Source organism: Heloderma suspectum, chromosome 4 (genome assembly GCF_057233095.1).
Source record: "Heloderma suspectum isolate Gila_16-S chromosome 4, 16-S_ref, whole genome shotgun sequence".
Taxonomy (NCBI): domain Eukaryota; kingdom Metazoa; phylum Chordata; class Lepidosauria; order Squamata; family Helodermatidae; genus Heloderma; species Heloderma suspectum.
In genome coordinates this window covers 225,194,562-225,208,435 of record NC_139461.1, presented here as the reverse complement: position 1 = coordinate 225,208,435, position 13,874 = coordinate 225,194,562, and the positions used below count along the sequence as shown (strand labels likewise).

General features: G+C 40.2%; 1 protein-coding gene across 6 annotated transcripts in view; it reads right to left on the bottom strand.

The window, feature by feature from the left end:
- Positions 1-13,874, bottom strand: part of SSBP3 (single stranded DNA binding protein 3) — a 224,012-nt gene that overhangs the window by 17,930 nt on the left and 192,208 nt on the right. For 4 of the 6 annotated variants that reach the window (XM_084852425.1, XM_084852426.1, XM_084852430.1 and 1 more), the window contains 2 exons: positions 3,557-3,637; positions 2,645-2,704 (listed from right to left, as the gene is read on the bottom strand). In XM_084852425.1, the coding sequence (XP_084708551.1) occupies positions 2,645-2,704; positions 3,557-3,637 (141 nt within the window). The remainder of the gene's footprint in view (positions 1-2,644; positions 2,705-3,556; positions 3,638-13,874) is intronic. The other 2 variants (XM_084852427.1, XM_084852428.1) reach the window with 1 other exon arrangement.

Below are 13,874 nucleotides of genomic sequence, written 5' to 3'. Positions count from 1 at the left end.
ATGTTACTGACCCCAATGTAATTTTTAGGTATACACTGGCAAATGTACTATGTAAATATATGAAAATTATTCATTTGCCAGTGGAACAGGCATTTCATCAACAAGGATTATTGTGTTTTTCCTTCATTTCTTACTAAACAGATGTGAACAGATTGATTTGATGTTATGGAATGTATGAAACTGGGGAGTGGAGCTATGTAGTAGCAGAGCACAGCTCCTGACTGACTTCCCAACTCCCTCTTATTCACTGACGTAGGTTTTCCAGAAAACTAATTTAAGGCACAGGCCTAGGCATGTTTAGGCAGAAATAAGTCCTACAATTCCCAGCATGGGGAATGGCTGGCTGGGGAAGGCCAGGAGCTGTAGGACTTTTTTCTGCCTAAACATGCGTAAGACCGCACCCTTATAGGGAAATGATGTGTAGTTGCCCATATGCTATGGATGATCCAGATGCCTAACTTCAGCTAGTGCTTCTATCAAACTTTTCCATTCATCAAATGGTAATATTTTGTTGCTGGGAAAATGAAGCTTCCCTCATTCTTCCCACCCAGGTTGGGAGCCAATTTTGAGTCCACAGTGGAACATGATTGCTTAAGTCTCTTAAGTAGCTACTGCAAAGAGGCTTTGATTTCAGCTAGCAATGGCCAGCCCGCCGCTTCTGCGCCCACATACTTTTGTGAACTTCATTTTGTTTTTTAACGCTGGGTGTTTCCCTAAGTTGCTATTTTTTTTGTAGTAAAAAAACCTGCAAACTTCACCCCAACACTCACCAGCAGCAATGCCATATTGAAAACATGTTTTTTTAAAAAAATGTTTAGTTAGTTCTTTGCAGGCTTCCCCTCTCCAGTATAATTTTCCCTAAAGCAAGCACATTTTGTACCCTTGCCGTACCCTCTCCAGTTCTATCTTGTCTCCCCCAATCAGGAACATTGCAAAATACCCCCACATCCATTATATGGTAACGCATGTCATGCTGGATCAGGGATGGAACAAATAGCAGTACTAAAGATAAAATGGGAGGAGGAGAGCTCACGTTGTTGATTGGGACTTGGAGTCAAAGCCACATATTGGGGGGGGGGGGCGTTTTTTTTTGTGTGTTTGGGAATTAAAAATCTATTAAAGTTTACCTTCCTTTCCAACACTGAATAGTACCTTTGTTCATTAAGTAGTTCATTGTAGAGTACCTGCTTTGCACACAGGAGGTCCCGGGTCCAATTCCTGACATCTCCAAGTAGGGCTAGTAAGAATCCCTCCTGAAACCCTGGAGAGCCACTGCCAGTCAGCATCAACAATACTGGTCCAGATGGACCAATGGTCTTACTCTGCATAACGCAGCTTCCTATGTTCCTATGCTTCTTTAAGGGTGCAATCCTACGCACGTTTTGACAGGAAAAAATCCTACAACTCCCAGCGTCCCCCAGCGATGATTATGCATAGGACTGGGCCCTAAATGTCTTTAAAATGCACCTCTGTTGAAGTTTTGGCAGCATACGTATTTGTTTAAACGTGACCAATTATTTCATTCCATATCTTTTAACAGAATAACCAACTACATTTTAAAAATAAATTAATAGCCCTGTATGAGGATGTCTTTACATGCATCCCCTCAAAACAGCTGTAGTTTATTCATTTAACTAGGTGCTGACACACTGAAGAAAACAGGAGTAGTTCACCCCACACTGTTCACATAGTACAGAACACAGTACAGAAGAGAAATACTTTACTGCTGAAGTAAACAACTGCTGCCATATGGATTGATGTGAATACACCCTAAGCTGCAATTGCTTGAGGCAGCAAGGGTGCCCAACTGTAAGGACATTCCCCCCCAAATGATTCTCAACTCCGCTTGAGCTCTGGCAAGACTACTTACAAAACCACAAGACAGTGTGAGGGCGTTAGGTAGACATTGCAAAAAAACCACGATAGCAAGATTAATAATATTTAATCTTGCAGACATAAAAAAAAATTTTTTAACTGTGGACAAGACTTCTTCTTCCTCTCCTCCTCCTCGAAATGTGCATATCACCAGTGTATATTGAAGATATGTCTATCAGTGGCCACTGATATGATGGGGCCATATGCGACCTCCAAGAACAGAGGCAGCATACCTCTGAATACCAACTGCTGGAAAACAACAGCAGGAGAAAGTTATCGTCCTCATGTTCCACTTGTGGGCTTCCTACGGGCATCTGGCCAGTATGAGAACAAAATTCTGGACTAGATACACCTTTGGTCTGACTCAGCAAGGCTTTACTTGTGTTGTAGTCTCTTACAATAATTTCAATTACAATTTTATTATTATTTATTGAGATATTTCCCCAAAGAAAGGTTAAAAAACCCAACACACAATGGGATTGTGAATATTTTTTGTGATTCAAAAAAATAGAGCAGGAAGCTGGCTACAGGTAGTAGATTTTTCTGACCCCAAGCTCCTGCTATTTACTACTTTTATGCATTTGTGTTCCTGCCAGCAAAAAAATGAGATTAAGCATGCTTAAAATAACCCTTAAGGAAGGAAGGAGAAGGTTTTGTCAAAACTTGTTACGACCTCAGTGTTAAAATGTTGTTCTTTCATTCATGTACATCTAAGCCTGACCTGTGCTTTTGAAAATACATTGACATGAAGACTGGAGAAATACAATACCTGGTTTCCCATTCTGATAGGGGGCCGGGGACCTCCTGCGTATCTTGGTGACATAAAAGGCTGTAAGCATATAAAATTAGTTCAGTGGCAATGTACGCTCAAAAGTGAAAGTAAACATTATAGCCACTTCCTCACAGCTGCACCTAAAATACCTAAATTGATTGCGTTTTCCCTTATTCTACACACACACACACACACACACACACTCATTTACACTAACAGAACATTTCTGAGGTGGACTCCAGGCCAAATGGATGAAAGATTTAATACACTGCATTCCATACAACTTGTAATTAGACTTGACACATTTACACAGAAGTAATTCTTTAAACAAAAATAAATGGTTGGTAAATAAAAACATATTTAGACTCTTAAGTCTCTGGCATTTGTTACAGTTCAATTTTTTATAGTTAGGTAGCTTAATAAACTTTGGCAATACGAGATACAGCTGCTAATATTAGCACAAGGAGAATACCGACTGAACATTAGATATTTTTTCATAGATTGGTAAATGAAAGTGAAGTTTGGGGAGGGGCGGGTTTTAAATATTCCAATGACAAGTAGTGAAAACACGCACTTAAACCATATAATGAATGTCTAATACTGTTCAGAAAAAAGAATAAAAATGATATTTGTATGTAAATTAGCAGGTCTGAAATTGAAAGCTACATTCTAATCTAATGTCAATGGAACAAATACAGCCAAGAGAAACAGACTTCCCAGTGGAGGTGAAATGATGTGGAATGAAATCAATACTGGGGCCCTGTATCTTGAGTTGATGTAAATCAACAAAGCTCCATGACCTACACTGGAGCTGCAAATAGTTAAGTTAGCGGAAGGGTGTGGCTCCCACATGCTTAAAGAGTTCACACAGAACACAAATATCATAGCAGTGCCCTGCAAGGTCTTTACCTGACTGTGGGGTCCCATCATGCTGTTGGGGTTGTGAGGTGGAGGCTGTGCGTGTGGCGAGGGCTGAGAGCCAGGCGGTCCCTGTGAGGTTAGATAGTAGAACGTGGTTATAGGTGAGGCACATGAATGTGCAGGAAAAGAGCTGGCTTAACAGGACAACTTGATGAATCTTCACAGGGAACAGAAGATTTGTTTCCTACACATTGCACCTTTTAAAAAATGGCGCGGGGGGGGGGGGAACCAATAACTGTCAATCACACCAGAATAGTGATTATAGTCCAAGGAAGATGGGGGAAGAGGGTTGGGAAATATGTCCTGAGCATTTGGGCCTATTAAAATCCTCCTAAAACTTGGTTTTCTAGTCCCCACGACTACACAAATGAGCTTGAAAATGCAACCGTAGTTCCTCTAAAAGCATTGAAACTAGATGGGAATTAATAACCTAACATTTATTATTTTTCCACATCTCATTTTCAAGTCTGTCCTAGAATTCTGAGTGACTGGCAGGACTTGTGACCTCTGGCATTTGCAATAGCTGGGCTGCTAAATGACAGCCTGGCTCAGTGTTGGAGCTCCACTGCTCCATGGACAGACTAAAATAGGTGAAATGTGTGGCAACACATAATCTGCGAGCAAACATTTTCATTGCTGTACCTTAATAAATGCAAACTGTGATCTCAATTAACATAATCATCTCCAAAATATCTTAAAAAAAAAAAAAAGCCTCATCTAGTCTCATGCTGGTAGTTGCACACATGGCATCACAGAAATGCAACATGTCCACCAACTGTGCCCTGGCATCTGTCCGCATTAATACATGTTTTATTCTAATTATGTTAATTAGAAGATTTGGGTAAACAAAAAATTCCAAAATTTGCTAAGGCTGGATAGATCATGATATGGGTTTGGACAATACAGATTCTACAAGTTGAACACAAAAGCCCTCTGCTGCAATGTGTTGTTTGTCTCAATATTCCACAGGCCTGAATTACTTAAATGCATGTGGATACAAAACTTGCTTACCCACAATAATTTTCCTCTTAGATCAGCAAGAGTACTTCATGATTTCACTTGATACGTGGGTCAAGAATATGGTTAAAACAGAGGTAACAGGAAGGTTTAGGAGAGCGCTCCCAAGCTTCATACACACAGAATTCTGTATCTAGGAAGACTGCTGCAGTAGCACTAAATGGACCCCACATTTAAAAAAAATTCTACAGGCAAGACTAGAGTGTTACCCTTTCAAGAGCTCAATTGTGATCCTTCACCAAGATTAAGTATCTAATGATGCAAGTAAACTTTTTTGGTGGGAGAAAAAGATACTATATGTGCCTGAAGAGGTAAACATGGTTTTTGTAGTTTTGACCTTGCAATGCTGGACTTGTTAGATCAAATACCATTTAAATTCCCTCTACTCTCAGAAATGAGAAGATCACTGCGAACAGGTGTGTTCCAGAACATGAATACTCAAATTCACACTATGATGTACATATGTTCCCTGTGTAATTCCCCCACCCCACCCCCACCCCCCCACCCCCCGAGAAAAACAACAATGTAATTGGTCTGGAAAGCAAACAAGACTTGTAAGTACATTATGAGAAGCAGCTACACACTTCAGGAAAAGCAGGGGAACAGATGTTCTATACCTGCCATGTTAGTAATTTCAACAAGTGTTCGCCTTCTAGCTGCTGCCAGCAATGGCACGGTTTGTTACCATGAGCAATTTTCTTAATTAACAGACATTAATTAGCCATTTAGCAATTTTGCAAGCATTTGTTTAGCAGCTTTCCTAAACATGAATACCACTGTGATAATGGTACTGATTAGAGGATCCCCTAATTAACAGTACAGGGAAGGAAAATTGAAATCACATAAATTTAAAAGGGGAGGGGAAGTTAATGAAGGCAGGACATATTTGCACCTGCAAATCTTTTGTACTAGGGAAACTTGAGTGCAATGTAAATAAAAGAGAGAAAAAATGGTTAAGAGTTAATGCAGAAAGATGCAAACAGAGCTCTAAACAGAAGCAGATACTCTGCCGATCCTCCAGGTTATGTTTACGTGATTGTAGAAACTGATCTTCCATTGCATTAATATGATCCATTGTATGTAGGTTGCTAATGTCTGCTCATTAACTCCTTTAACTGAGAACTAAGAGTTGCTTCTCACAAGGTACTTTTTGCTCTAGTACTGATAGCCAAATACAAAACGCGTGAGCATAGTGTTAGGTATGAAGGGCACATGTGTGTTTCAAACTTTGCTTTTTCCCGTAAAAACACTTTAAAGCAGTAACAGGACAACAATTAGGCCCTTGCTTTCAAGTATTTTCAAGGGGAAATCTATGCTTGAAACACATGCGTGACCTTCATACCTAACACAATCATATGCGTTTTGTACATGAGTATTGACACCCATACTAAATGACATTTGAAAAGCAGTATTCATAAAGCAATGTTCTTCACTACTTTATCATGTGCTCTGCACTTGACAAAACTAAATAAGTCTTTGCTCTTATTTAGGTTCCAGAAAAACAAATACAACTTAAATATATTTACACACACTCAATTAAATAAAGAGTTGTGAGAAACGTACGGCTAATAATACATTTATTTAAAAGTCATCTGTAAATCGTCTGTGGGATAATGGACCTGGGAAAAAAATGAGGTTAACATGATTTAAATTGGAACAGAAAAAGTCAGCTGTTTAGTGGATGCCACCGAGATATTTCAAAAAGAATGCCTCATGAATACTTTCCTCTTCTAAACTAAAAGGAAAATCCCATTTGAAGCTAAACTATTAGCGAGTGGTTCCCTGTGTATGGTGACCCTGTGTGGGGTGAACCCTCCTAACCAACCTCAAAGAGTGACAATAAAACAGACTTGGCTGTTGTAAGAGACGTCGATTGATTAGGCATCTGTTTTGGCTCATGGTGGTACCCTGCTTTCAGCAACGGAGACTGCCTCAGCTTGCCCAGGTCACCCACTGGCAGCAGCTGCAGACGGGCCCTAGAGCTTAACATTCCAGCTCAGTCTTCAAGAAGAATGCCAAGGTCTCTATGGTTGCAGAATCCCTATAATACTTGGGTATGTTTTTCGTGGTAGAGCAGGATGGGAAACAACAAGGCTCTCGTATGGCACCACAGGCAGGACATAAAAACTCACCATTGTGCTTATAAAAAGCCATGCCAACATGATGCAACTTGGCTCACACTAGAAGCTTTGATATACAAGGCTGGATGCATCCAAACGCACAGGAAATGCTCCTTATCTAGGATAAATCCCCCCCTTTTAACTGTGGAACACCCTGCTTAAATCCCCCAACATATCTATCAAATACATGGCTATTCTTACCAAAGGGCAACTTCACGAGCAAACTTCTAGTTTAATGTCTGTGTCAACATTTATTGCACTTCATCCCATTTATTTGTTTGTTTGTTTGTTTATTACTTGATACATTTCTATACTGCTCAATAGCTGAAGCTCTCTGAGCAGGTCACAAAACAAGACTTAAAACCATAAAATACAATAACATAATAAAACATATTATCTGGACTTGTTTTGATTTCATGATGAAAAAGTTAATTCTCATTAACTGAGAATATGTACACAAAGTACAGAATTCCCTGTATCTCCAATCTGATATATTCTATAATATAATTTATATGCAAGTTTATTTTCACAGTTACTTTTCCAAGGGGGTCAGGACAAAGCACATAGGGCTTATTTTATCCTCATAGCAACTTTGTGAGGATAGACTGAGACAGACTGGACAAAGGTTACTCAGTGAGTTTCACAGCTTAGAGGAGATTTGAACCTGGATCATTCTAGTCCAAATCCAGCACTCTATCCATTACCTGCACAAGCTTCCTCTATAAAAGTGTAAGAAGAAATCCTTTCTACTCAAGACATAAAACATTATAGTACTCTGCTTCACTCATGTCACCTCAAAACATCTACCTTTTTCTGCAACACAACGTACTTTTCAAGCAGAAATAATCTGCTGTTAATTGAAAAGGGTAGTGAAAAGAAATGACAAAACCCTTATCTTCCCAACTGTATCATTAGCTAACTACTAAAGGAAATCCAGCAGTTCCAACTATGAGCAGCTTTTAGATAGCTCAGTGTAACCATCCAACTACTTCTCATATAATCAGTTATGGCAACAATCAAGTAAAGTCGTTGTAAAGATGAAAGGTTCATCAAATTGAGAACTTGAAACTCCTCAACAGTAATAAGAATACTTAAACCTGTTCCCCACTACAACATTCCCACAACAAAGACTAGTAGCCTACAAGATGTACATTCTCACAGGTGTGCACCAAACAAGAGAAAAGTTCCATATGCAACTTAGACAAAAATCCCTTTCAAAATCTTCACTTCTATCTTCCAACAGAGCCAACAGTACAGCTGCAGTGTAGCAATTTCTCAGCATTCAATTATCAACGTTTCCTTACTTAAGCCAATGAGCAAGTGATTTTGTGGTTCTCCTACATTTAAATAATTAAAGGCTAAAACATAAATCTACCATAATGTTGTTGAAACCAGGAATTCTGGCTCTCCACACTGTAAGTGTTTGAGAGTTGAACCTTAGTATTTTAAGAACTCAGTGCCAATCTCCATCAATTATGACGGCATCACAGGTTTATCATTACTGCAGTGCTTACGGGTCTCCATTAGTGAATGTGACCAATATAGAATGAAGTAAAGATACTGATTCCACAGAGTAGTATTACACAAATATGTTCTTTGTACACTTATGCAATGATGTAATGAAAGGCTTCTCTTGACTACGGTTAGGAGATCAGAAGTGGACACTTCTTCCTTAAAACAAATTCCCTTTGTTTACTTTAACAATAGTTAAAAGTGTCACATCAGCACCAACACTAAACATTGTTACCACTAATCAGAGTTCCATCTTATCCAGGATTTGCACTAGGATCAAACTGTGATTTCTAATTCTAGTTAAGAGGAAGGCCTGGATAGCCTTAACTATAGTTTAGTATTGGTACCAATGTAATACTTAACTATGCATAAAGCAGGCAGGTCAAGTTTGTTCTAGGTAGGGAGGGCCTGGGGCAAGGGAGAATGTGATTTTATGGCATGCTCCCTATTTCATAACCACTAAGAGAGCTGCTGGTGCAAACCACATTTGCACCAGTCCTAGATCTCCCATTACTTGAAGGGTATGGTCCCAATAGCCCTGCAACAGCTGGAGATCTCTGAACAATTGCAAGAACATTTGACTATCAAATCCCATATGTAGTAAAATGTTGAGAAGTGCCCCTTTGCCCGTTTGGACTTAGCAATTTTTATACCATGGCATGAGATTCAAAATTAAATACACAATTAAGAAGAGAATAGTTGTAGATAAACATAGCAAGTCTTGAAAGAACCATTGTGTAAAATGGAAACAAGCCTAGCAAAAACCATCAACACGAGCCTAGCTTATGTAAGTAAACTGGAGAAGGATCCATTAGAGATCCACACAATTTTTTTTTAAAGCAACCAATGGCAGGTTGAAAGACTGCAGGAGATGTGATACAGAAGATGGGCTTTTTAAACACATCAATCAATTATTTAGAAATGATGCAAATAAGCAATGGATGAAATCTGCAAAATATTTTTTAAAATTCAAAATATTTGAAACCAGAGCAGACTGTGAGGAGTATGAAGAGGATCTCATAACACTGAGAGATGGATGAAATTCAATGTTGGCAAGTATTAAGTGACTCACTTTGGAACATGGTGGACACATGGTGGAGATAACCTCATTCTCTGGAGACATGGGAATGGTACCTAATGTATATAGGACTTTTTCACAAGCCACTCACTATTTCACATTCACTTCAAGGACAGTGTAAAACTACTGCTTATATCTATCCACGGGAGTGGTAAATGGTGTAGGGCCTTACTAGATTAGCCTATTTTCTTACATTCTATAGTGACAAGTACCAAAACAGAATCCTAATATCTCTGCCTCAATTAAGACCTCACCTTTATATTTGTGTGTCAACTCGTGTTAATAAAACAGACTGACGTTTATCTAAACTTAATTCAGTGTTTTTGTTCCCACAGGCTGCAGTAATGACCCCTAACAGAGATGGCTTTTTATAAGGGTTATTTTGGAGGTTAGATTTATGACTGGCTGTTAGCCATAGTTAAGACGAGATTTCCATGACCATAGGCAAGATGGACACTCCTTGTTACCAAGCTGTAGGACTGGGGACAAAAAGGATGGTCATCACCTTAAAGCCCTGCTTTTGGATTGTCAGAAACATCTGGCCAGCCATGACTGAGAACAGGATACTGGACTAGGCAGACAGTCTGATCCAGGAAGGCAATTCTTATGATATTTTAAGCACAGCTGACTCACACTGGTCCCTACTCTGATTTAGTGTTTCACAAAAAACCCGAGTCCAAGCAAATAGGAGTTTTTGTCTTACCTGGTGAATCTCCTTTTTAAAATAATAATAGTAATAGTAATAATATTGTTAGTATTATTATTTCACTATTACTTTGTTCAGCACCATCAGTGTACATGGCACCTTAAAGAGATTTACATGAGCAAAAAACAAACCCCCAAAAAGTGTCTGCTCCCAGAAAGCTTACAATCTATGAGCAGAGGAACATTCTGGAAGAGGGATGTCCCCTTTTTCAGGATTCAGAAGGCAGGAAATAGAGAATGGCCTTACCTGAGGGAGGGGGCTCCCTCAAATAAGCCTGGTACAGCAAAGTCTTAGAACAGGAACATGCAACCACAGAATTAACAGAAGTACAGCCATACAGCAGAATAAGGAAGATCAGAATCCCAAGCCAGCTGTAATCAGAAAGGGTGGAACGAGATGCCCCTCTGCTGTTACCCAGAAAGGAAGTTCACCCATAACACAACATCTCCTACTGGATATAGTCAAATGTATATACACAACTGGGATACAAAAGATGAGAGTCTCACAGAAGGAGGCCATCTGAGGATCTCATTATCCCAAATCCTCTAAAGCAGCCTTCTCCAATCTGGTGCCCACCAGATGTTTTGGACCAACCCCCATCAGCTCCAGCCAGTATGGCCAATGGTCAGGAACGCTGGGAGTTCTAGTCGAGAACATCTGCTCTAAAGGAACCTGCATAGCATCAGCTGAAAAACTGATTTTAAGAGACACCCTTTACTAAATGGCTGCTAAGCCAATCTAATACAGATCTTGATGTGCTTAGTGAAAGAAGTTTTGTATACTCTGACCTCTAAAGATCCCAGCCTACGTAGTAAACAAAAAGGGCTCCAGGTTCCATTGAGGCATTGGTTCTCTTTATATCAACTTTTAAACATGCGGTCACATTCAGCTGTGTCAAGTCCTCTACCTGTCATGGAGGGGATTAGGGCAAAAGGAAGGAAACACCTTCTGAGAACAGTAGAGTTGACCTTCGGAACAAATGCAGGATCTGGGGTAAGGGTTGCTTTGTCTTTGTGGAAGATATAAAGTTCCCTTTCCATGGAAAAAGCACTGAGTTCAGACTTCCTTGTGCCTGATGTTATCACCATCAGAGACATGGTCTGCTCCTTGAAGGCCAAACTAAATATTCTCCTAATCCCACATAATGTAGCTATGCACAATAGTTTTACTTACTTCTGGGTAAGTGTATGTGTGGACCACTGCGCCCCCATTTTTTCTTTTTTTTACCCCTCTGTGTGGTGTGTGTGTATGTGTGTAATTTCGGGGGAGGGGGAAACAATGGGGCCCAGAGCATCGTGGTCCAAATCCAAATTTGGGCCATGAGCGCTTACACAGGAGGAAGGAAAACTATCACTCATAGCTACTCTTTTATGATTAGGAGAACATTTGTTTTGTCCCTGTGAAAAATATCTGTAAAAGAGTCACAAGGAGGCCCAGTGAGTGTTTGTAAGATGGCGTTGAGGCTCTCCGTGGGGAAAAAGTGCACTGGAGGTGAAGCTGTTCCACCCCTTTATATTAACCTCTTGAAACAGGGATGCAAAGGAAGTTTCCTTTTATCATTATGTGATAGGATCATGTGAAAAGCAGCAAATCAATGCTTGATAGCATTCACTTGAAGGCACTGCTGGATACGCTGTAGTTAGTTTTGGTGCCACAAGGAGGAGGTAAGCAAGATGGAAGTCTTCATGCCAATGGGGGAAAGTACAGATAGGGTCCCATGCTCACCCTCACAACTTTCCTGGCTGCTTTGTTCTTGCTGAAGGCATGGTCATGGAGTTGTCATGGCACTGAGGAACAAGGTGAACCTGCTTAACATTTCTCCTAGGAGAGAGGAGCGGGACTTATGCCAAGTGATTTCTTCTGTTGGAGAAGAAAGCACTTCCTCACCCTAAACCAGCATCTCAGGCCTAGAAATCACACAAACTACTCCCTGCCACCTGACTAGAAAACTCATGGAGAGAGGATAAAAGAGAGAGAAAGAAGCAAGAAGATATAAACAAAATGAGGTAAGGCAAGGTGTCTGTCTAGACATAACTGATCAGAGATGCTGCCAAGATCTGCTTAGTAGTCCTAGGAAGGACTAAGAACAGTGAGTCCCCTCCTCTATATAAGTTATTTCCTGCTTCCTGCCTCCAGGGTCCTGGAATGTTCCAGAATGTTCCTCTGTCCATATCCCGAAAATTACAAAAAGATAAATGCACATCCACACTCAAGTGTATCATCTCAAGCGTGAAGACCCTTTCTTTGGGCTCTCAAAATGTTCTATGCCTCATGGAGAGACATTAAGAGTGATTCCACTCAAATTACCAATTTTAATTAAAAAGGGGTCGAAAATCAATTTCTGCTTTTAAACAAAACTGATTAGCAAGTAGGTTATTGCAATTCACAGCGGCAGAGCTTTTCCTAGTTCCTTAAGCGAAAGTGATTGGTGTTGGAAGGGCATTCATCTAAACATCTAGACACCCATGGTCCTTTATATGATAACGCCTGCTTTAAACACACACTTTTCCCCACAGGAGATCAAAAAATAATGGCCTGGGCAGGGAATCCCAGTGGTTAATTTAATCTGTTTCCAAGTTGCAGTTTGTGTCTGTACTGGAAAATAGGAGTGTGCTGGAATAGCCAAGCACATGCTGCAAAAAATGCGAGAAATTGTAACACACTCCCAGGAAACTGAAGACTTTGTGAAGCATTTTGTTGGCAAACGACACACACAGCAGTAAATCGACTCCTCATGGTCGCATTAGCTTGCAAGGGTAATGCTCATGACAGCTACCTCTGGATAATATAACTGCAGATGTACTGTAAAGTCAAACATCTCGGCAAACATGCTACATGTTCTTTCTTCCAACTTGTTATGCAGCAGTGGGAGGAGCTGGTGACTCGGGGCTGGGCGAGAAACGGCAACAACAAGGATCTGAAAACATTTTCTACTTCCTGTATGCTACCCTGGGGCCACTAAAACTGCTATGCCTGGATATAAAAAACCCCTGCAGTCTTAACAGTCCCCCCTCTTCTGCTACCCCACAACTAAACTGTCCCCCCTTCTGGCTTTTACAGCCTAGCTTAAGATTCATTTTCTACCTTCACTTAAAAAACAAAGCAAAACAAAAAAGCCAGACCTCTGGATATTGTTATCTCTGTAAATATTTGCAGATGTTGTAGGACCAGGGAGAACTGCAATTCAGCAGAGAGTGAATGCGCACTCTCTCTCTCTCTCTCTCTCTCTCTCTCTCTCTCTCATATATATAGTTATAAATCAAGAACTGAACTGAACTGCCTGCTAATGCTGGTTTAAAGATACAGAATACAAGAGCCAACAGTTTTGTTTATATAAGAAAGCCAAACCAAAATCTCTGTGCTGGACATGCACACAGTGTAAGCATCTCAAGACCATTCAATACAAGCAGATTATTGGGCCGTAAAATGTAAATTCGTTTCACTTTTGTTCTGCACAGTGTGCATTCCGTTCCTCACAACTTCACTTTGTTGTAATGATATTGCATATTCCCAGCATTCAAGCCACAATCTTCTATATCTGGGACATTTCTTCAAGATATTTAATTCTTCAAGATACTAAACTGCAATTCCTTGCAACTGTGCTTGCTATAGCATTACTCTTGATGACAGATATATACACCATGCTTAAACAAATTTCTGAACCTCTCCACACCCACATTATGTTGAATTTTGTGGACATAATTTGTCTGGACTTGGAATACACTCTTAGCCAAGGATCAAAATGAGACGGGTGGGAGAAAAAGCAACAGCAAAGTATCACACAACAGAAAAAATGCGACTGGGACATTCTTTGACCAACATGCTGAAAGGCCCCCAAAGCTCAGTGGTACAGGGCCGATATCCAGAAATGGA